The sequence below is a fragment of the Bombina bombina genome, chromosome 10, assembly GCF_027579735.1.
Source record: "Bombina bombina isolate aBomBom1 chromosome 10, aBomBom1.pri, whole genome shotgun sequence".
In the NCBI taxonomy this organism is placed as follows: domain Eukaryota; kingdom Metazoa; phylum Chordata; class Amphibia; order Anura; family Bombinatoridae; genus Bombina; species Bombina bombina.
In genome coordinates, this window is record NC_069508.1 from 213243384 (window position 1) to 213269294 (window position 25911).

Sequence of the window (25911 nt, forward strand, 5' to 3'; positions counted from 1 at the left end):
CAGAGCAGGCGGACAGATTATGGAGCAGCGGTATTTAGACCACTGCTTCATAACTTCTGTTTCCGGCGAGCCTGAAGGCCATACGGAACTTGATAAATATGCCCCATAACCTCAAAGTAACTCGTGTCGGGTTAGCGCACATGAAGATTTCGTGTACTCCTGTCGAGTTTGCACACATTGGTAAAAGCTATATATAAATATTTATTTAAAATAAAAATAACATTATCCTGTATGTGAAGAACAATAGAATGTGAAATATTAATATCTCCTGTCGGGTTAGTTTGGGAGCGATAAGTGTGAAGTTTTCTTCTTCTACAATATGGGGTGAAAAAGTTAGCGCGATATCCGAGGCCCTAAAGTTAGCAGATGTTGGGTTTCACTTGCGTGCAACGTTTTACTTTCAACTTGTAATGCACGCGCTAACTTGCGAAAAGATTACTTCTGGTGGTGTTAATGCCTGAGCGCACCACTTGTAATTTAGCCTTTTATGGGGGTGTTATTTATAGTGTTTTAATTAACAGATTTTTAAACTAATAAAAAAACCTTTTTATTTTAAACTAAATCATTGGCTAAAAATAAATAGAAAGGATTGCAGATACTTCCTTGCAGGGTGAAAGTTCTCTCTATTTAAAAGTGTTCATCCCGGACTCCCTTTTTCACAACTGAATAAAGAAAGGAGAAATAATTTTAGCTACCGTGAGTTGTGAAACTAATTGTAAATGCATGGGGAATTATTTATCAGAATCTGAGGTGGAACCGAAAGTAAAATGTATTTATTTTTTTGCAGGTATATTGCATATATTTGTGATTTAGTATCTGACAAACCGACACAACCTCACTACAAGCCCATTGTGATCAAAACTGCCACCATCAGCCCTGTGCCGTGTTTTAACAAGCAGAGGAATGGCTGTCGTCCATTTTGTGAGATACTTATTGGGGAAACAAGAATTTTCAGTACAATGCAAGATTATGAACGAATGAAGTGAGTTGTTTGTCAGTTTTCTGTATAAAAATGATGTCATATGTATGTGTACATCACTCTGTAGTTAAAAACCAAACAATATATGAAAGAATAGGTCAAACTTATAGCACAAAATATAATGCAAACATCTGTTAAAAAAGAAGTCACAAACGCATATTGCACAATGGCCCAGATTAAAATTGGTGCTCTAATTGCTTTTTCCGCTCAAGTGCTAACGATAAAAAATGTGCATGGCCAGATTAGCACGTGTAGTACAAGTGTAAAGTAAATTGTAACGCAGGAGTGCTAACTGATGTGCATGGCCAGATTAGCACGTGTAGTTCAAGTGTAAAGTAAATAGTAACGCAGGAGTGCTAACTGATGTGCATGGCCAGATTAGCACGTGTAGTACAAGTGTAAAGTAAATAGTAACGCAGGAGTGCTAACTGTGCTAACGATAAAAAATGTGCATGGCCAGATAAGCACGTGTAGTACAAGTGTAAAGTAAATAGTAACTCAGGAGTGCTAACTGATGTGCATGGCCAGATAAGCACGTGTAGTACAAGTGTAAAGTAAATAGTAACTCAGGAGTGCTAACTGATGTGCATGGCAAGATAAGCACGTGTAGTACAAGTGTAAAGTAAATAGTAACTCAGGAGTGCTAACTGATGTGTATGGCCAGATTAGCACGTGTAGTACAAGTGTAAAGTAAATAGTAACTCAGGAGTGCTAACTGATGTGCATGGCCAGATTAGCACGTGTAGTACAAGTGTAAAGTAAATAGTAACTCAGGAGTGCTAACTGATGTGCATGGCCAGATTAGCACGTGTAGTACAAGTGTAAAGTAAATAGTAACTCAGGAGTGCTAACTGATGTGCATGGCCAGATTAGCACGTGTAGTACAAGTGTAAAGTAAATAGTAACTCAGGAGTGCTAACTGATGTGCATGGCCAGATAAGCACGTATAGTACAAGTGTAAAGTAAATAGTAACTCAGGAGTGCTAACTAATGTGCATGGCCAGATTAGCACGTGTAGTACAAGTGTAAAGTAAATAGTAACGCAGGAGTGCTAACTGATGTGCATGGCCAGATAAGCACGTGTAGTACAAGTGTAAAGTAAATAGTAACTCAGGAGTGCTAACTAATGTGCATGGCCAGATTAGCACGTGTAGTACAAGTGTAAAGTAAATAGTAACTCAGGAGTGCTAACTGATGTGCATGGCCAGATAAGCACGTGTAGTACAAGTGTAAAGTAAATAGTAACTCAGGAGTGCTAACTGATGTGCATGGCCAGATTAACACGTGTAGTACAAGTGTAAAGTAAATAGTAACTCAGGAGTGCTAACTGATGTGCATGGCCAGATTAACACGTGTAGTACAAGTGTAAAGTAAATAGTAACTCAGGAGTGCTAACTGATGTGCATGGCCAGATAAGCACGTGTAGTACAAGTGTAAAGTAAATAGTAACTCAGGAGTGCTAACTGATGTGCATGGCCAGATAAGCACGTGTAGTACAAGTGTAAAGTAAATAGTAACTCAGGAGTGCTAACTGATGTGCATGGCCAGATTAACACGTGTAGTACAAGTGTAAATTAAATAGTAACTCAGGAGTGCTAACTGATGTGCATGGCCAGATTAACACGTGTAGTACAAGTGTAAAGTAAATAGTAACTCAGGAGTGCTAACTGATGTGCATGGCCAGATTAGCACGTGTAGTACAAGTGTAAAGTAAATTGTAACGCAGGAGTGCTAACTGATGTGCATGGCCAGATAAGCACGTGTAGTACAAGTGTAAAGTAAATAGTAACTCAGGAGTGCTAACTGATGTGCATGGCCAGATAAGCACGTGTAGTACAAGTGTAAAGTAAATAGTAACTCAGGACTTCTGATATCGTGACCTTGCTAACACCCTCTCCCTATAGACTTATGGGACGCGCTACAAAAAGGTTTCTAATAATTGCTCTCACTCTGATCCGACACTGCGCTGTGGTGTATCTCAAAAAAGTCCTGGTGATTGACTTTTCTTTGTTGGTTATAAATTGTTTAAGTTGCACCCCAGTCAGCTTTGTGCCGTGAGTGCTAGGCATTACTGACTGTACGTATGTATGTACATATATATATATATATGCACGGTAACCCACACGCACAAAACCTTTACTTCTGAGGGTGTTAATTAGTAATCTGGCCCTTTGTGTTTTTGTTATTTTAGCCCATTCTCTGTTTTTTTTAAAACTTTTAAATTTAATTTAAGTGCAAAGTCAAAGTGATACAAACGGTGAAACACTAGAATATAAAGCCATCAAATCAAATACATGAACTGGCACTCACAATCCAGTAATGACAAAAGAAACAAAATGAAGCACAAGAGAAAGGTGTGTCTTGGAAGAGCTATCACTTTAAGATGGATTTAATTTTTAAAAGTGTTTTTTTATTTTGACCTTTAAACAATATCTAAACATTTTGTATTCTTAACATTTTACATTGCCAAGTGCTTAGTAATATATATATTTTTAAGGGAGCATCGTGTCCAAGATGGCAAAGTTGTTTTTCCCCTTGGGGTCACAGTCCATGGTGATGTCCTAGTTTCTATATTCCACATGAGATCTACTATTGGGGGAAGGCTTCAAGCAAAGGTAAGTTAATTTTAGTGTCTTGTTGGAGATTCTCAAAGTATTTATTCAACTGGAACTCCATACCTTTTGAGTAGAAATGTAGTAAATGATGGAGGCAATTTGATATATATTTGTAAAAACCTGACCTAACTTGTATTCAACATCAAATTGTCATCAAAATAAAGTCACATTTCACTAGGTGTTTAATTTTACCAGAGCCTTAAATTATTATCAAAGGGTAGTACAGACCCCTTAGTGTGGATGACTACTTATAACTATCATGGGTGTATGGAGAGAATGCAAGATGGTGCCCTTTTCTAGAATTTTGCTTTTCTTTTTAAAGACACGATGAGTCCACGGATTTCATCCTTATTTGTGGGATTACGCCTCCTGGTCAGCAGGAGGAGGCAAAGAGCACCACAGCAGAGCTGTATATATAGCTCCTCCCCTCCCTCCTACTCCAGTCATTCTCTTTGCCTACGTTAGTGATAGGAAGAGGTAAAGTGAGGTTAGTTATAGATTCTTCAATCAAGAGTTTATTATTTTTAAAGTAGTGCCAGAGAGTGCTACTTTGTTCTAGGGTGTAGCCGTAGTCCATATCAGTCTCTGTAGTAGAGCTATTGGTGGCTTTAGAGCAATAGGAACTGGTGGGACATAATTCTCACTGCGCCTCCTATACATTTATGCTGCCCTCCTGACTGCCTAAGCATACTTAACTCAGGCTTATGATTTTCCACAGGGCTATGGGAGGGAGAGGACCTCCTAAACCTGCTGGGCTGCCCTGCTGTCGGGCAGATGTTAAAGGTAAGTGCCAACTTTTTATTCTGGGTCTGGGAACCTCAGAGGAAGTGGGGCACTTGATGAGACAGATCTCTTAGGACGCTATCCTCCTAGACTTATACAGGGGAGGGGATCCTATGACAGCACAGCTTTGTTTGGCAGGCACTGGGGCTTAAGAAATTTATGTGGCATCAGAGAACACACAAAAGATAATGTTACTTTACACAGACGTGTTTTGAGTCACTATTGTGGGAGATAGAGCTACCTGACATGCGGTAGCATACTCGGCTAAACTTTTATTCATTTTACTTAGTAATTATATCCCCCGGTGTCAGATCTATAAGATCTTAATGGCGACCGGGCGTTGAGTACGGTGATGCCCACTATGGGTGGAGTTATCTTCCCGCCGTTTTTGAGCTCATTCCTCCATCTCTGGACGCAGTACAATTAGAGTGCTGGGAGATGGAGTGTTGTCACGCCCATGAGGAGCGGAGCTATAACGAGCATTTGTTAGTTGCGCTCTCTACCTCCATTATGATACCGGAGGGTAGAGGGTTTTAACACTACTATGAAGCGCTCAGTGCTAGACCTAAATACATTGTTATAGTGATAACTTGGGCACCTTCAGCACAATAGCTGAGGTTCAGTAGGTCCAGAACATGTTTGCTTACTAATTAAATGTCAGTTTGCAATTTTAAGATAAAAGCACACAATAAACACAATGTGGTTTTTAAAAATGTAAAGGACAGTAAGGTTTTTTATCTGTTATCTTTATTATAATGATTTCAGTTGCTTGGTTTAGTTCATCCTTTGTGATAGGATGCTACAAAAGCAAGCAAAGGATAATGTTATTTTAACATTTAAAGAAACAGTACTGTTTATTATATATACTCCTTCTAAGGCGATTGCTGTTAGGAGTCTGGTGACACCGGTCAATCCATGCCACAATTTTCTCCTATAGTGTCCAAAATAATTTTATGACCCACAGGCAGTGCTCTGCGGTTCCTTGCAAATGTCATTTGGTATTATTACACAAGACATTGCTTTTTTTGATGTACATAGCGATGTCGATTTACAGCAATATTAACATTCTTATTGGATTGTTTTCTGCACAACAGAAATAAGACTTTCTTTTAAAATTTAAAGAGACAGTAACATTTTTTCGGTGTAAATTTTATTGAAAGAATTGCGGCTGTTTATTTGTTAATTCATCCTTTGTGACGTAGGATGGTTCAAAAGCACACAAAACTGAGTTACTTTAGGATTTAAAGAGACAGTAACGTTTTGTTCTGTGTACATTGTAATAAATGAATTTCAGCTGTTTGTTTGTTAATTCATCCCTTGTGACTGAGGATGAAATGAAAGCACACAAGAATAGAGTTACTTTTCAGATTTACAGGAACAGTATCGTTTCCTATGTGAAAAATTTATTAAAAATGTATTTTCTCTTTTTGAACCTACTCCCTCTACGGTGATTGCTGTTTGGGAGTCTGTTAACAATGGCCACAAATTTCTCCTATAGTTTCCGTCAAAATTTTATGGCCCACATGCAGTGCCCTCCGTTTCCTTCACACTCCACTCGGGGTTATGATGCATTATTATATATATTTTTCCACGAGGTATAAAAAAAAAAGAACAAAAGGCATTGCTAGAGGAGTTGCTATTCTAAAAGGTTCTTCCATGTTAGATGGAATTGGTGCCTTAGGCATTCCCTATATTTACAAGACGGTTTCCCATAGCTGACTCAGCTAAGGAGGCTGGATGACATTCCCTAGGGGAGAAGGAGTAATCACTACGAGAACTTCTATACCCTTAGAGGATAGTCTTGTGGACAAAATTTTGTAATGGGAACCATATGTGTACTTGGCCACCGTCACTAGTGTGACGGCATATTGGTTTGATGCGTTGTCTGATGCTATTAAGTCAGTAGCTTCCCTGGATAAAATCCAGGACTGGATAAAGCTTTCATATTGGCTAATTCCTTTATTTCAATTTCTTCCCTTCCAGTTATCAAACTGGGAGCATAGGTTCTTGGAACCTTATGGTTAGAGCCTTGTTTTACGGGTATATGCTCTAAAACTAAGCTTTTGGTGATTCCTTGCCAGGAGCAGACATTGTTGGGACCTGGCTTGAGGAAAATGAAAAAAAAAAAAAAAAACCACATAGCCTGCTGTTGAATCAAAGACAGCATGGAGAACATGCCCCGGTCCGGGATTGGATCTTGTAGGGGGCTGACTTTCCGTTTTCGCTTAAGTTTGGTTTCAAGCTCAAATGTTTTCCTCTCAGAAGGCAGGCTCTGCTTTCAAGGTTGTCTGAAGATCAGACAAAAGTAGAGAAACGTCCTTACACTGTGTAAGAGACTTCTCAGACCTGGGAGTGATTGTTTCAGTTCTAATACTGGTACAGGATCTGTTTTTTTATACCGATTGGGTTGTAATTCCCGAAAAAGGGGAATTTTCAGACCATTTTTTAAGTAGTGTACTGTCCTTCAAGATGGAAACTATTAATTTGTTCCATTCCTCCCTTGATCCTAGAGGGTCAATTTGTGACAACGGTGGATTCAAGGACAAGTACCTTCATGCGCCGTTCACGAGAATCGTCTCAAGTTCTAGGGTTTGCCTTTCTGGAAAAACACTTCCTGTTCGTAGTCCTTCCTTTGGGTCTTGCCACAGTTCCGAGTTCTCATGGAGGCCCTGGGATCGCTGTTGGCGGTGCTTCAGTTACGGGGCATTGCAGTGGCGCCCTCTCTGGCTGATATCCTAGTCCAGGCATTATCCTTACAGCAAGCAAGATTTCCACGGACATGGTGTTATACTTCCCGTGATTTCACGGGTGGAAGGTGACTTTGGAAAAGTGTTCCTTTGTCCCAAGCACAAGGGTAGCTTTCTTGGGAATCATGACAAATTCCATATCAATGAAGATTTTTCTGACTGAGGTCAGGAAATCAAGGTCTATCGATACTGGTCTAGTCCTTCAGTCCACTTCTCGGCTTTCAGTGGCTCAGTACATAGAGGTAATCGGGCTGATGGTGACGGCAATGGACAATAGCCGGACAGATAGCTCAGCATGCTAAGGCACTGTGGCTGAGCTCTGTAACAACCCAAGGGTTGCAGGTTAAATTCCTGGTGAGGTCCACTCAGCCTTTCATCCTTCCAAGGTTGATAAAATGAGCAGCGCCTTGAGACCCTTAAAATTCCGTTTGTTCGTTCCATCTCAGACTTATGCAGTTAAGCATACTCAGGGCGACTAAGGACATTCGTCAATTGTCCTCTCTGTTTGACATTTTTTCTAGAGAACGTAAGGGTCAGAAAGCTACGGCTACCTCTTTCCTTTTGGTTGAACAATATCATCCTTTTTGCATATGAGACTGCTGGACAGCAGCCTCCTGAAAGAGTTACGGCTCATTCCACCAGGGCTGTTGCTTCCTCATGGGCATTCAAAAATAATGCTTCAGTTGAGCAGATTTGCAAGGCTGCTACATGGTCTTCTCTTCAACTTTTTTAAAATTTTCTACTTTGATACCTTTGCTTTGGCTGAGGCTGTTTTTGGGAGAAAGGTTCTTCAAACAGTGGTGCCTTCCGTTTAGGTTCCCTGTCTTATCCCTCCCTTTTCATCCGTGTACTCTAGCTTTGGTATTGTATCCCACAAGTAAGGATGAAATCCGTGGACTCATCGTGTCTGTAAAAAGAAAAGACAATTTATGCTTACCTGATAAATTTGTTTCTTTTTAGACAGGATGAGTCCACTGCCCGCCCTGTTCTATGAGACAGGTTATTATTTTTTGTTAAACTTCAGACACCTCTGCACCTTGGCTTTTCCTTTCTCTTCCTAACTTCGGTCGAATGACTGAGTGGGAGGGAGGGGAGGAGCTATATATACAGCTCTGCTGTGGTGCTCTTTGCCTCCTCCTGCTGACCAGGAGGTGTAATCCCACAAGTAAGGATGAAATCCGTGGACTCTTCGTGTCTAAAAAGAAACAAATTTATCAGGTAAGCATAAATTTTCCAAATCCAATTATGTGTATATCCAAAATTAAGAGACCACTGCAAAAAGTTCAGTTTCTCTGGTTTTACTATTGATAGGTTTGTGTTTGAGTAAAATGAACATTTTAGTTTTATTCTATAAACTACTGACAACATTTCTCCCAGATTCCAAATAAAAATATCGTCATTTAGAGCATTTATTTTCAGAAAATGACAACTGGTTAAAATAACAAAAAAAGATGCAGTGTTTTCAGACCTCGAATATTGCAAAAAAAACCCAATATTTGTTGGAATAACCCTGATTTTCAATCACAGCTTTGATGCGTCTTGTCTGCTCGCCACCAGTCTCTCACATTGCTGTTGGGTGACTTTATGCCCCTCCTGGCACAAACATTCAAGCAGTTTGGCTTTGTTTGATGGCATGTGACCATCCATCTTCCTCCTTATCACATTTCAGAGGTTTTCAGTGGGGTTCAGGTCTGGAGATTGGGCTGTCCATGACATGGTCTTGATATGCAATTTGGGCCTAATATCTGGCCTGTCCCAATTCATCCACCAAACAATAGAAATAAATACAAATACAAGAAAGTATCAGTTTGGTAAAATCTAAAAATGAAAAATCAAAGAAACTAGATAAAACCAACAAATTGGTATTTATAAAGCAATAGTTACTATTTAATGGGATATTAATGGGATATTAAAGCCAAATTGTTTTCATTTATCAAAAATGATTCACTAGATTGAAAAGGATCTGCATACAAAACAAAGGTTTAAAAGTATTTAAAGCTGCCATTTTGTTAAAATATGTGTGTTTATACCTGAGACACACCGTTGAATGTTGTTCATCTGTCTTTGTAGTGGCCAGTTAGGGACAGAGCTCTCTGGGAGTGGAGAGTAAACGCTACAATTTTAGTTAAATTACAGGAAAAGCAGTCTAATTATGTGCATTGCCAAGTTTTAAAACATGCATAATTAAACATGTTGGTCTAGATTACAAGTAGAGCAAAAAAATAATAAATAAATAAATATTAGCACTATTGTGTGGTAACATTGCCCAAGCACCATCGATAGAGCATCTATTTTTACACTCATGTTACAACTCCAAGTTCATTTTTATTGCTCAAGCGACAGTCTAGGACCTACATGTTGTATAATGGGGCTGGCTAAATTTATGGGGGGTGCAGTAAAATTCATGTCAAATATCGCTCAAGCTCTAAGCTGAGGGTATACTAAGCTAATGGTGTGCAAGTAGTGGAGTTCTTCATGCAATTCTGTACTATACTATTATCATAATGTTTTACTTTATCTTAAAAAGAGCTACATTTTACAGCTGTATTTAAGATTTCTCCAACATTGGTGTGTCCGGTCCACGGCGTCATCCATTACTTGTGGGAATATTCTCTTCCCCAACAGGAAATGGCAAAGAGCACAGCAAAAGCTGTCCATATAGCCCCTCCTCAGGCTCCGCCCCCCAGTCATTCTCTTTGCCGCTCTGAACAAGTAGCATCTCCATCTCCAAGAGTATGTGGTGTTTAGTTGTAGTTTTTTATTCTTCTATCAAAAGTTTGTTATTTTGAAATAGTACTGGTTGTGCTATTTACTCTGAAACAGAAAGAGATGAAGAGTTCTGTTTAAAAGAGGAGTATGATTTTAGCAGCAGTAACTAAAATCAATTGGTGTTCCCACGCAGGACTGTTGAGCCCAGAGAACTTCAGTTGGGGGGAACAGTTTGCAGACTTTTCTGCTCAAGGTATGACTAGCCATTTTTCTAACAAGACTGTGTAATGCTGGAAGGCTGTCATTTTCCCTCATGGGGATCGGTAAGCCATTTTCTTAGACTCAAAAAGAATAAAGGGCTTATTATGGGCTATTAACTGGTGGACACTCTTAAGGGCTAAATCGATGGCTTATTTAGGTATTATTTACAGTTTGAAGTGGATTTCACACTTTTTATTATTTGGGGAACGTTTTTAACGCCAGGCACTAGTTAAGACACCTTCCCAGTCAGGAAGGGCCTTTCACTGTAGGAGCCTCATTTTCGCGCCATTATTGAGCAGTTTCTTTTGAGTGCAGTGCATGCAGCTGCATGTGAAAGGGTCTGGTATCTGCTGAAAACGTTCCTGGAAGGCTTGAATTGGTATCGTATACCCCCCTGGGATAGGTGAAGTCGCAACAAACGCTGTGGCTGGGACTGTAGTGGGGTTAAAATTGCAAACGGCTCCGTTTTCGGCATTTTAAGGGTTAAAAGCTTGAAAATTGGGGTGCAATACTTTGAATGCATTAAGACACTGTGGTGAAAATTTGGTAAAGATTGGATAATTCCTTCATAGTTTTTCACATATTCAGTAATAAAGTGTGCTCTGTTTAACATTTAAAGAGACAGTAACGGTTTTGTTTAAAAACGGTTTTTGTGCTTTATTAACCAATTTAAGCCTGTCTAACATGTCTGTACCTTCAGATAGATCATGTTCTGTATGTATGGAGGCCAAGGTGGTTCCCCCTTCAAATGTATGTGATAATTGTGCCATGGCGTCCAAACAAAGTAAGGACAGTACTGTCACATTTAGTAAGGTTGCCCAGGATGATTCCTCAAATGAAGGAAGTAGGGATAGTTCTGCATCCTCTCCTTCTGTGTCTATACCAGTTATGCCCGCACAGCCGACCCCTAGTACTTCTAGCGCGCCAATGCTTGTTACTATGCAACAATTGACGGCAGTAATGGATAACTCCATAGCTAATATTTTATCCAAAATGCCAGCATTTCAGAGAAAGCGTGATTGCTCAGTTTTAAACACTGTAGAGCAGGAGGGCACTGATGATAATTTATCTGTCATACCCTCACACCAGTCTGAAGTGGCAGTGAGGGAGGGTTTGTCAGATGGAGAAATTTCTGATACAGGAAGAATTTCTCAGCAGGCAGAACCTGATGTTGTGACATTTAAATTTAAATTAGAGCATCTCCGTGCATTACTTAAGGAGGTGCTATCTACTCTGGATGATTGTGACAATTTGGTCATCCCAGAAAAATTGTGCAAGATGGACAAATTCCTAGAGGTCCCGGTGCACCCTGATGCCTTTCCGATACCTAAAAGGGTGGCCGACATAGTGAATAAGGAGTGGGAGAAGCCAGGCATTCCTTTTGTCCCTCCTCCTATATTTAAGAAATTGTTCCCCATGGTCGACCCCAGGAAGGACACATGGCAAACAGTCCCTAAGGTTGAGGGGGCAGTTTCTACACTAGCCAAACGCACGACTATTCCCATTGAGGACAATTGTGCTTTCAAAGATCCTATGGATAAAAAATGGGAGGGTTTGCTTAAAAAGATTTTTGTACAGCAAGGTTACCTCCTTCAACCAATTTCGTGCATTATTCCTGTCACTACAGCGGCGTGTTTTTGGTTCAAGGAACTGGAAAAGTCGCTCAGTAAGGAGACTCCATATGAGGAGGTCATGGACAGAATTCACGCACTTAAGTTAGCTAATTCCTTTATTTTAGATGCCGCTTTGCAGTTAGCGAGATTAGCGGCGAAAAATTCAGGGTTTGCAATTGTGGCGCGCAGAGCGCTCTGGCTAAAGTCTTGGTCGGCTGATGTATCTTCCAAGACAAAATTGCTTAATATCCCTTTCAAAGGTAAGACCCTTTTTGGGCCAGAATTGAAAGAAATTATTTCAGACATCACTGGGGGAAAGGGCCATGCCCTCCCACAAGATAGGCTTTTCAAGGCTAAGAATAAGTCCAATTTTCGTTCCTTTCGCAATTTCAGGAACGGACCGGCTTCCAACTCTGCAGCCTCTAGACAAGAGGGTAACGCTTCCCAGACTAAACCAGCTTGGAAACCAATGCAAGGCTGGGACAAGGGTAAACAGGCCAAGAAGCCTGCTGCTGCTACCAAGACAGCATGAAGGGGTAGCCCCCGATCCGGGACCGGATCTAGTAGGGGGCAGATTCTCTCTCTTTGCTCAGGCTTGGGCAAGAGATGTTCAGGATCCCTGGGCACTAGAAATAGTCTCTCAGGGTTATCTTCTAGAATTCAAGGAACTACCCCCAAGGGGAAGGTTCCACATGTCTCACTTATCTTCAAACCAAATAAAGAGACAGGCATTCTTACATTGTGTAGAAGACCTGTTAAAGATGGGAGTGATACACCCAGTTCCAGCTGTGGAACAAGGTCAGGGGTTTTACTCAAACCTGTTTGTAGTTCCCAAAAAAGAGTGAACTTTCAGACCAATTCTGGATTTAAAAATTCTAAACAAATTTCTCAGAGTTCCATCGTTCAAAATGGAAACCATTCAAACAATTTTACCTACAATCCAGGAGGGTCAATATATGACTACCGTGGATTTAAAGGATGCGTATCTACATATTCCTATCCACAAAGGTCATCATCAGTTCCTAAGGTTCGCCTTTCTGGACAAACATTATCAGTTTGTGGCTCTCCCATTCCGACTAGCCACTGCTCCTAGAATTTTCACAAAGGTGCTTGGGTCCCTTCTGGCGGTTCTAAGACCAAGGGGCATTGCAGTGGCACCTTATCTGGATGACATTCTAATTCAAGCGTCGTCTCTTTCCAAGGCAAAGGCTCATACAGACATTGTTCTAGCCTTTCTCAGATCTCATGGGTGGAAGGTGAACGTAGAAAAGAGTTCCCTGTCTCCGTCAACAAGAGTTCCCTTTTTGGGAACAATAATAGATTCTTTAGAAATGAAGATCTTCCTGACAGAAGTCAGAAAGTCAAAACTTCTAAACGCTTGTCAAGTTCTTCACTCTATTCTGCAGCCTTCCATAGCTCAGTGCATGGAAGTAGTAGGGTTGATGGTTGCAGCAATGGACATAGTTCCTTTTGCTCAAATTCATCTAAGACCATTACAACTGTGCATGCTCAATCAGTGGAATGGGGACTATGCAGACTTGTCTCCAAAGATTCAAGTAGACCAGATGACCAGAGACTCACTCCGTTGGTGGTTGTCCCAGGATCACCTGTCTCAGGGAATGAGTTTCCGCAGACCAGAGTGGGTCATTGTCACGACCGACGCCAGTCTATTAGGCTGGGGCGCGGTCTGGGATTCCCTGAAAGCTCAGGGTCTATGGTCTCGGGAAGAGTCTCTTCTTCCGATAAACATCCTGGAACTGAGAGCGATATTCAATGCTCTCCGGGCTTGGCCTCAACTAGCGAAGGCCGGATTCATAAGATTCCAGTCAAACAACATGACGACTGTAGCTTACATCAACCATCAGGGGGGAACAAGGAGTTCCTTGGCGATGAGAGAGGTATCCAAAATCATCAACTGGGCGGAGGATCACTCCTGCCACCTATCTGCAATTCACATCCCAGGAGTAGACAACTGGGAGGCGGATTATCTGAGTCGTCAGACTTTCCATCCGGGGGAGGGGGAAGTCCACCCGGAGGTTTTTGCCCAGTTGACTCAATTATGGGGCATTCCAGACATGGATCTGATGGCGTCTTGTCAGAACTTCAAGGTTCCTTGCTACGGGTCCAGATCCAGGGATCCCAAGGCGACTCTAGTGGATGCATTAGTGGCGCCTTGGTCGTTCAACCTAGCTTATGCGTTTCAACCGTTCTCTCTCCTTCCCAGGCTTGTAGCCAGGATCAAACAGGAGAAGGCCTTGGTGATTCTGATAGCTCCTGCGTGGCCGTGCAGGACTTGGTATGCAGACCTGGTGAATATGTCATCGGCTCCACCATGGAAGCTACCTTTGAGACAGGATCTTCTAGTACAAGGTCCATTCGAACATCCAAATCTAGTTTCTCTGCAGCTGACTGCTTGGAAATTGAACGTTTGATTTTATCCAAGCGTGGGTTTTCAGATTCAGTGATAGATACTCTGGTCCAAGCCAGAAAACCTGTGACTAGAAAGATTTACCATAAAATATGGAAAAAATATATCTGTTGGTGTGAATCCAAGGGATTCTCCTGGAGTAAGATTAAAATTCCTAAGATCCTCTCCTTTCTCCAAGAAGGTTTGGATAAGGGATTGTCAGCGAGTTCTCTAAAAGGACAGATTTCTGCTTTATCTGTCTTGTTACACAAACGACTGGCAGCTGTGCCAGATGTACAAGCTTTTGTACAGGCTTTGGTCAGAATCAAGCCTGTTTACAAACCCTTGACTCCTCCTTGGAGTCTAAATTTAGTTCTTTCAGTTCTTCAAGGGGTTCCGTTTGAACCCTTACATTCCATAGATATCAAGTTACTATCTTGGAAAGTTCTGTTTTTGGTTGCTATTTCTTCTGCAAGAAGAGTTTCCGAATTATCTGCTTTGCAGTGTAATCCACCCTATCTGGTGTTCCATTCAGATAAGGTCGTTTTGCGTACTAAGCCTGGTTTTCTTCCGAAGGTTGTTTCCAACAGGAATATTAACCAGGAAATAGTTGTTCCTTCTCTGTGTCCGAATCCAGTTTCAAAGAAGGAACGTTTGTTACACAATTTAGATGTAGTTCGTGCTTTAAAGTTCTATTTAGAAGCAACTAAGGATTTTAGACAAACCTCATCTTTGTTTGTCGTTTACTCTGGTAAGAGGAGAGGACAAAAAGCCACGTCTACCTCTCTTTCTTTCTGGCTGAAAAGCATTATCCGATTGGCTTATGAGACTGCCGGACGGCAGCCTCCTGAACGAGTCACAGCTCACTCCACTAGAGCTGTGGCTTCCACATGGGCCTTCAAGAACGAGGCTTCTGTTGATCAGATATGTAAGGCAGCGACTTGGTCTTCTCTGCACACTTTTGCCAAATTTTACAAATTTGATACTTTTGCTTCTTCGGAGGCTGTTTTTGGGAGAAAGGTTTTGCAAGCCGTGGTGCCTTCCGTTTAGGTAACCTGATTTGCTCCCTCCCTTCATCCGTGTCCTAAAGCTTTGGTATTGGTTCCCACAAGTAATGGATGACGCAGTGGACCGGACACACCAATGTTGGAGAAAACAGAATTTATGCTTACCTGATAAATTACTTTCTCCAACGGTGTGTCCGGTCCACGGCCCGCCCTGGTTTTTTAATCAGGTTTGAAAAATTTCTTTCTCTATACACTACAGTCACCATGGCACCCTATAGTTTCTCCTTTTTTTCTCCTAACCGTCGGTCGAATGACTGGGGGGCGGAGCCTGAGGAGGGGCTATATGGACAGCTTTTGCTGTGCTCTTTGCCATTTCCTGTTGGGGAAGAGAATATTCCCACAAGTAATGGATGACGCCGTGGACCGGACACACCGTTGGAGAAAGTAATTTATCAGGTAAGCATAAATTCTGTTTTTTGCTTGAATGTAACGCCTCAACACTTGTAATACAAGTGCAATGGGCACACTAATAATGCTCTTTGCACTATCCATTTAAAGTATAGGGGTTTCGACAATAAACAGCCTCATCTTGAGGAACCTGACATAAATATAAAGCAACAGCCTCATCTCTAGGAACCTGACATAAATATAAAGCAACAGCCTCATCTCTAGGAACCTGACATAAATATAAATAAACAGCCTCATCTCTAGGAACCTGGCATAAATATAAATAAACAGCCTCATCTCTAGGAACCTGGCATAAATATAGAGCAAAGCCTCATCTCTAGGAACCTGGCATAAATATAAATAAACAGCCTCATCTCTAGGAACCTGGCATAAATATAGAGCAAAGCCTCATCTCTAGGAACCTGGCATAAATATAGAGCAACAGCCTCATCTCTAGGAACCTGGCATAAATATAAATAAACAGCCTCATCTCTAGGAACCTGGCATAAATATAGAGCAAAGCCTCATCTCTAGGAACCTGGCATAAATATAGAGCAACAGCCTCATCTCGAGGAACCTGGCATAAATATAAAGCAACAGCCTCATCTCGAGGAACCTGAAATAAATATAAAGCAACACCCTCATCTAGAGGAACCTGGCATAAATATAGAGCAACAGCCTCATCTCGAGGAACCTGGCATAAATATAAAGCAACAGCCTCATCTTGAGGAACCTGGCATAAATATAAAGCAACAGCCTCATCTCTAGGAATCTGGCATAAATATAAAGCAACAGCCTCATCTTGAGGAACCTGGTATAAATATAAAGCAACAGCCTCATCTCGAGGAACCTGGCATAAATATAAAGCAACAGCCTCATCTCGAGGAACCTGAAATAAATATAAAGCAACAGCCTCATCTCGAGGAACCTGACATAAATATAAAGCAACAGCCTCATCTGTAGGAACCTGACATAAATATAAAGCAACAGCCTCATCTCTAGGAACCTGACATAAATATAAAGCAACAGCCTCATCTCTAGGAACCTGGCATAAATATAGAGCAACAGCCTCATCTCGAGGAACCTGGCATAAATATAAAGCAAGAGCCTCATCTCTAGGAACCTGACATAAATATAAAGCAACAGCCTCATCTCTAGGAACCTGACATAAATTTAAAGCAACAGCCTCATCTCTAGGAACCTGGCATAAATATAAATAAACAGCCTCATCTCTAGGAACCTGGCATAAATATAGAGCAACAGCCTCATCTCGAGGAACCTGGTATAAATATAAAGCAACAGCCTCATCTCGAGGAACCTGGCATAAATATAAAGCAACAGCCTCATCTAGAGGAACCTGGCATAAATATAAAGCAACAGCCTCATCTCTAGGAACCTGACATAAATATAAAGCAACAGCCTCATCTTGAGGAACCTGGTATAAATATAAAGCAACAGCCTCATCTCGAGGAACCTGGCATAAATATAAAGCAACAGCCTCATCTCGAGCAACCTGGCATAAATATAAATCAACAGCCTCATCTCGAGGAACCTGGCATAAATATAAAGCAACAAAGGAGATAAAAAATGTTATAGAGATACAACACTCATCTACTCTAATGCCAATTCCCAGAAAGTGCAATTGGTTTAACCTCTAAAAACCAAGTTAAAAATTAGACAAAAAGGAAGAGTGTCTGGGATGGCGCTCAAACAAATGGAGAGCTAAGAGTTAAACTAGGTAATGTGCAAGGCTCTAATATTGACCATATGTGTGTGTATACTAGTGGCGTTATAAAAAGGTCAAAAGCAATCAACTTAATCCGATGTAAAAATAGCAGGAAATGGAAAAGAGTAAATTTAAGTATGAATAATGTTTATTACATACAATTAAAAATATATAGTGATGCCGGCATCTAAAAACGAACACAATACGTTTAAAATTACGATCAAGTGATCTCTTCTAAAACAAATGACAGAAATAAAGATACATAAGAATTCTTAAAAACCTGTTATGTCCTATTAGTATCGCAACATTGTCCAGCAAGTGGTTATTTGTGCAAACTTGTAACCAAACAATTCCGGATAGTTTGCGTCCTCCTTTCCTTAGTGTTAGGGATTAGTGCAGCGTTCTCTGCAAGATCTTGATAAAGGCCCCTGGCGGCTGAAACGCGTAGATTTGCTGATTGCTCCCGTGCACCAGATTAATAAGACTTTTGTTATCAACAGAGTGGGTACGTAAGTAGATAGGACAGGTACATCGGGAAGCCATAAAAAACTTGCTTGAGCTTGCCCCATATGTATAATTCCTGTCCCAGGACCTACTCATACTAACCCCTCTGGTATCCATATCCTGTTTGGAACTCCGATCCTACACCATACTTTGTGGGATTGTTAAAGAGTCACTCACATCAGAGCACCTTTCACACCGGAACACCTTTGCACTGCAGCCTGGAACTGTTTGTGTATACCGCTTGCAGAGAACGCTGCACTAATCCCTAACACTAAGGAAAGGAGGACGCAAGCTATCCGGAATTGTTTGGTTACAAGTTTGCACAAATAACCACTTGCTGGACAATGTTGCGATACTAATAGGACATAACAGGTTTTTAAGAATTCTTATGTATCTTTATTTCTGTCATTTGTTTTAGAGGAGATCACTTGATCGTAATTTTAAACTTATTGTGTTCGTTTTTAGATGCCGGCATCACTATATATTTTTAATTGTATGTAATAAACATTATTCATACTTAAATTTACTCTTTTCCATTTCCTGCTATTTTTACATCGGATTAAGTTGATTGCTTTTGACCTTTTTATAACGCCACTAGTATACACACACATATGGTCAATATTAGAGCCTTGCACATTACCTAGTTTAACTCTTAGCTCTCCATTTGTTTGAGCGCCATCCCAGACACTCTTCCTTTTTGTATAAATATAAAGCAACAGCCTCATCTCGAGGAACCTGGCATAAATATAAAGCAACAGCCTCATCTCGAGGAACCTGACATAAATATAAAGCAACAGCCTCATCTAGAGGAACCTGGCATAAATATAAAGCAACAGCCTCATCTCGAGGAACCTGGCATAAATATAAAGCAACAGCCTCATCTCGAGGAGCCTGGCATAAATATAAAGCAACAGCCTCATCTCGAGCCACCTGGCATAAATATAAAGCAACAGCCTCATCTCGAGGAACCTGGCATAAATATAAAGCAACAGCCTCATCTCGAGGAACCTGGCATAAATATAAAGCAACAGCCTCATCTCGAGGAACCTGACATAAATATAAAGCAACAGCCTCATCTCGAGGAACCTGGCATAAATATAAAGCAACAGCCTCATCTCGAGGAACCTGGCATAAATATAAAGCAACAGCCTCATCTCGAGGAGCCTGGCATAAATATAAAGCAACAGCCTCATCTCGAGCCACCTGGCATAAATATAAAGCAACAGCCTCATCTCGAGGAACCTGGCATAAATATAAAGCAACAGCCTCATCTCGAGAAACCTGACATAAATATAAAGCAACAGCCTCATCTCGAGCCACCTGGCATAAATATAAAGCAACAGCCTCATCTCGAGGAACCTGACATAAATATAAAGCAACAGCCTCATCTCGAGGAACCTGACATAAATATAAAGCAACAGCCTCATCTCTAGGAACCTGGCATAAATATAAAGCAACAGCCTCATCTCTAGGAACCTGGCATAAATATAAAGCAACAGCCTCATCTCGAGGAACCTGGCATAAATATAAAGCAACAGCCTCATCTCTAGGAACCTGACATAAATATAAAGCAACAGCCTCATCTCTAGAAACCGGACATAAATATAAAGCAACAGCCTCATCTCAAGGAACCTGGCATAAATATAGAGCAACAGCCTCATCTCGAGGAACCTGGCATAAATATAAAGCAACAGCCTCATCTCTAGGAACCTGACATAAATATAAAGCAACAGCCTCATCTCTAGGAACCTGAAATAAATATAAAGCAACAGCCTCATCTTGAGGAACCTGACATAAATATAAAGCAACAGCCTCATCTCGAGGAACCTGACATAAATATAAAGCAACAGCCTCATCTCTAGGAACCTGGCATAAATATAAAGCAACAGCCTCATCTCTAGGAACCTGAAATAAATATAAAGCAACAGCCTCATCTCGAGGAACCTGACATAAATATAAAGCAACAGCCTCATCTGTAGGAACCTGACATAAATATAAAGCAACAGCCTCATCTCTAGGAACCTGACATAAATATAAAGCAACAGCCTCATCTCTAGGAACCTGGCATAAATATAGAGCAACAGCCTCATCTCGAGGAACCTGGCATAAATATAAAGCAACAGCCTCATCTCTAGGAACCTGACATAAATATAAAGCAACAGCCTCATCTCTAGGAACCTGACATAAATATAAAGCAACAACCTCATCTCTAGGAACCTGGCATAAATATAAATAAACAGCCTCATCTCTAGGAACCTGGCATAAATATAGAGCAACAGCCTCATCTCGAGGAACCTGGTATAAATATAAAGCAACAGCCTCATCTCGAGGAACCTGGCATAAATATAAAGCAACAGCCTCATCTAGAGGAACCTGGCATAAATATAAAGCAACAGCCTCATCTCTAGGAACCTGACATAAATATAAAGCAACAGCCTCATCTTGAGGAACCTGGTATAAATATAAAGCAACAGCCTCATCTCGAGGAACCTGGCATAAATATAAAGCAACAGCCTCATCTCGAGCAACCTGGCATAAATATAAATCAACAGCCTCATCTCGAGGAACCTGGCATAAATATAAATCAACAGCCTCATCTCGAGGAACCTGGCATAAATATAAAGCAACAGCCTCATCTCGAGGAACCTGACATAAATATAAAGCAACAGCCTCATCTCGAGGAACCTGGCATAAATATAAAGCAACAGCCTCATCTCGAGGAACCTGGCATAAATATAAAGCAACAGCCTCATCTCGAGGAGCCTGGCATAAATATAAAGCAACAGCCTCATCTCGAGCCACCTGGCATAAATATAAAGCAACAGCCTCATCTCGAGGAACCTGGCATAAATATAAAGCAACAGCCTCATCTCGAGAAACCTGACATAAATATAAAGCAACAGCCTCATCTCGAGCCACCTGGCATAAATATAAAGCAACAGCCTCATCTCGAGGAACCTGACATAAATATAAAGCAACAGCCTCATCTCGAGGAACCTGACATAAATATAAAGCAACAGCCTCATCTCTAGGAACCTGGCATAAATATAAAGCAACAGCCTCATCTCTAGGAACCTGGCATAAATATAAAGCAACAGCCTCATCTCGAGGAACCTGGCATAAATATAAAGCAACAGCCTCATCTCTAGGAACCTGACAAAAATATAAAGCAACAGCCTCATCTCTAGGAACCTGACATAAATATAAAGCAACAGCCTCATCTCAAGGAACCTGACATAAATATAAAGCAACAGCCTCATCTCGAGGAACCTGACATAAATATAAAGCAACAGCCTCATCTCTAGGAACCTGACATAAATATAAAGCAACAGCCTCATCTCGAGGAATCTGGCATAAATATAAAGCAACAGCCTCATCTCGAGGAACCTGACATAAATATAAAGCAACAGCCTCATCTCTAGGAACCTGACATAAATATAAAGCAACAGCCTCATCTCGAGGAACATGGCATAAATATAAAGCAACAGCCTCATCTCGAGGAACCTGACATAAATATAAAGCAACAGCCTCATCTCGAGGAACCTGGCATAAATATAAAGCAACAGCCTCATCTCGAGGAACCTGACATAAATATAAAGCAACAGCCTCATCTCGAGGAACCTGGCATAAATATAAAGCAACAGCCTCATCTCGAGGAACCTGGCACCTTAACAGTGATTTCATGGACTGACCTGTGTATTGTGGTCGAGTTACTTAGATTAATGCTTTCAATTTCAGGTGCCACTCTTATAAAGTTTCGTTTTTAAATGAATATAGTTTATATTTAGACCTTTTTAATTTCACCTTTTTTCATTTCTACAATTCAAAACTTGATTTTGGTGTTTGGAAAATATATTTACTTAGGTTCCAGTCTTATCCCTGGAGACATCCAGTAATAATTTGAACTATTTGTCAACTGGGCAGTGATACTGTTAGTGCCTTTGGTAGATGTCCTTGATATGATCAGAACGTCAATATTTCCTTCTTACAACTTTGAAAAGGGACGTTAAATCAATAATTATTTTTCTGTGGCAAAGTACATAGACGCATTCCCTAATAAGCCAATGAAAAATTGACAAATCATTACGTATTGATACATTGTTAAGCCGTATCTTACATCAATTTTATCTCAGCTGTGATGTAGATATATATTGATGTGCATAATAAACTGTGATGTAGATATATATTGATGTAGATAATAAGCTGTGATGTAGATATATATTGATGTACATAATAAGCTGTGATGTAGATAATAAGCTGTGATGCAGATATATATTGATGTGCATAATAAGCTGTGATGCAGATATATATTGATGTGCATAATAAGCTGTGATGTAGATATATATTGATGTGCATAATAAGCTGTGATGTAGATATATATTGATGTGCATAATAAGCTGTGATGTAGATATATATTGATGTGCATAATAAGCTGTGATGCAGATATATATTGATGTGCATAATAAGCTGTGATGTATATAATAAGCTGTGATGTAGATATATATTGATGTGCATAATAAGCTGTGATGTAGATATATATTGATGTGCATAATAAGCTGTGATGTAGATATATATTGATGTGCATAATAAGCTGTGATGTAGATATATATTGATGTGCATAATAAGCTGTGATGTAGATATATATTGATGTGCATAATAAGCTGTGATGTAGATATATATTGATGTGCATAATAAGCTGTGATGTAGATATATATTGATGTGCATAATAAGCTGTGATGTATATAATAAGCTGTGATGTAGATATAAATTGATGTGCATAATAAGCTGTGATGCAGATATATATTGGTGTGCATAATAAGCTGTGATGTATATAATAAGCTGTGATGTAGATATATATTGGTGTGCATAATAAGCTGTGATGTAGATATATATTGATGTGCATAATAAGCTGTGATGTATATAATAAGCTGTGATGTAGATATATATTGATGTGCATAATAAGCTGTGATGTAGATATATATTGATGTGCATAATAAGCTGTGATGTAGATATATATTGATGTGCATAATAAGCTGTGATGCAGATATATATTGATGTGCATAATAAGCTGTGATGTATATAATAAGCTGTGATGCAGATATATATTGATGTGCATAATAAGCTGTGATGTAGATATATATTGATGTGCATAATAAGCTGTGATGCAGATATATATTGATGTGCATAATAAGCTGTGATGTAGATATATATTGATGTGCATAATAAGCTGTGATGTAGATATATATTGATGTGCATAATAAGCTGTGATGTGCATAATAAACTGTGATGTGCATAATAAGCTGTGATGTAGATATATATTGATGTGCATAATAAGCTGTGATGTAGATATATATTGATGTGCATAATAAGCTGTGATGTAGATATATATTGATGTGCATAATAAGCTGTGATGCAGATATATATTGATGTGCATAATAAGCTGTGATGTGCATAATAAACTGTGATGTGCATAATAAGCTGTGATGTAGATATATATTGATGTAGATAATAAGCTGTGATGCAGATATATATTGATGTGCATAATAAGCTGTGATGTAGATATATATTGATGTGCATAATAAGCTGTGATGTAGATATATATTGATGTGCATAATAAGCTGTGATGCAGATATATATTGATGTGCATAATAAGCTGTGATGTAGATATATATTGGTGTGCATAATAAGCTGTGATGTAGATATATATTGGTGTGCATAATAAGCTGTGATGTAGATATATATTGATGTAGATAATAAGCTGTGATGCAGATATATATTGATGTGCATAATAAGCTATGATGTAGATATATATTGATGTGCATAATAAGCTGTGATGTAGATATATATTGATGTGCATAATAAGCTGTGATGTAGATATATATTGGTGTGCATAATAAGCTGTGATGTAGATATATATTGATGTAGATAATAAGCTGTGATGCGGATATATATTGATGTGCATAATAAGCTGTGATGTAGATATATATTGATGTGCATAATAAGCTGTGATGTAGATATATATTGGTGTGCATAATAAGCTGTGATGTGCATAATAAACTGTGATGTGCATAATAAGCTGTGATGTGCATAATAAGCTGTGATGTGCATAATAAGCTGTGATGTGCATAATAAGCTGTGATGCAGATATATATTGCTGTGCATAATAAGCTGTGATGCAGATATATATTGATGTGCATAATAAGCTGTGATGCAGATATATATTGATGTGCATAATAAGCTGTGATGTAGATATATATTGATGTGCATAATAAGCTGTGATGTAGATATATATTGATGTGCATAATAAGCTGTGATGTAGATATATATTGATGTGCATAATAAGCTGTGATGTAGATATATATTGATGTGCATAATAAGCTGTGATGTAGATATATATTGATGTGCATAATAAGCTGTGATGTAGATATATATTGATCTGCATAATAAGCTGTGATGTAGATATATATTGATGTGCATAATAAGCTGTGATGTAGATATATATTGATGTAGATAATAAGCTGTGATGTAGATATATATTGATGTGCATAATAAGCTGTGATGTGCATAATAAGCTGTGATGTAGATATATATTGATGTAGATAATAAGCTGTGATGTAGATATATATTGATGTGCATAATAAGCTGTGATGTAGATAATAAGCTGTGATGCAGATATATATTGATGTGCATAATAAGCTGTGATGTAGATATATATTGATGTGCATAATAAGCTGTGATGTAGATAATAAGCTGTGATGCAGATATATATTGATGTGCATAATAAGCTGTGATGTAGATATATATTGATGTATATAATAAGCTGTGATGTAGATATATATTGATGTGCATAATAAGCTGTGATGTAGATATATATTGATGTGCATAATAAGCTGTGATGTAGATATATATTGATGTAGATAATAAGCTGTGATGCAGATATATATTGATGTGCATAATAAGCTGTGATGTAGATATATATTGATGTAGATAATAAGCTGTGATGTAGATATATATTGATGTGCATAATAAGCTGTGATGTATATAATAAGCTGTGATGTAGATATATATTGCTGTGCATAATAAGCTGTGATGTAGATATATATTGCTGTGCATAATAAGCTGTGATGTAGATATATATTGATGTGCATAATAAGCTGTGATGTAGATATATATTGATGTGCATAATAAGCTGTGATGTAGATATATATTGATGTGCATAATAAGCTGTGATGTAGATATATATTGATGTGCATAATAAGCTGTGATGTAGATATATATTGCTGTGCATAATAAGCTGTGATGTAGATATATATTGATGTGCATAATAAGCTGTGATGTATATAAGCTGTGATGCAGATATATATTGATGTGCATAATAAGCTGTGATGTAGATATATATTGATGTGCATAATAAGCTGTGATGTAGATATATATTGATGTGCATAATAAGCTGTGATGTAGATATATATTGATGTGCATAATAAGCTGTGATGTAGATATATATTGATGTGCATAATAAGCTGTGATGTAGATATATATTGCTGTGCATAATAAGCTGTGATGTAGATATATATTGATGTGCATAATAAGCTGTGATGTAGATATATATTGATGTGCATAATAAGCTGTGATGTAGATATATATTGATGTGCATAATAAGCTATGATGTAGATATATATTGATGTGCATAATAAGCTGTGATGTATATAATAAGCTGTGATGTAGATATATATTGATGTGCATAATAAGCTGTGATGTAGATATATATTGATGTGCATAATAAGCTGTGATGCAGATATATATTGATGTGCATAATAAGCTGTGATGTATATAATAAGCTGTGATGTAGATATATATTGATGTGCATAATAAGCTGTGATGTAGATATATATTGCTGTGCATAATAAGCTGTGATGTAGATATATATTAATGTGCATAATAAGCTGTGATGTAGATATATATTGATGTAGATAATAAGCTGTGATGTAGATATATATTGCTGTGCATAATAAGCTGTGATGTAGATATATATTGCTGTGCATAATAAGCTGTGATGTAGATATATATTAATGTGCATAATAAGCTGTGATGTAGATATATATTGATGTAGATA

At 39.0% G+C, this 25911-nt stretch overlaps 1 protein-coding gene across 1 annotated transcript in view; it reads left to right on the forward strand.

Annotated features, from left to right (window-relative positions):
• Positions 1-25911, forward strand: part of DNAJC6 (DnaJ heat shock protein family (Hsp40) member C6) — a 328505-nt gene that overhangs the window by 110065 nt on the left and 192529 nt on the right. The window contains exons 7-8 of the mRNA XM_053693681.1: positions 788-982; positions 3477-3594. Coding sequence (XP_053549656.1) covers positions 788-982; positions 3477-3594 — 313 coding nt within the window. The remainder of the gene's footprint in view (positions 1-787; positions 983-3476; positions 3595-25911) is intronic.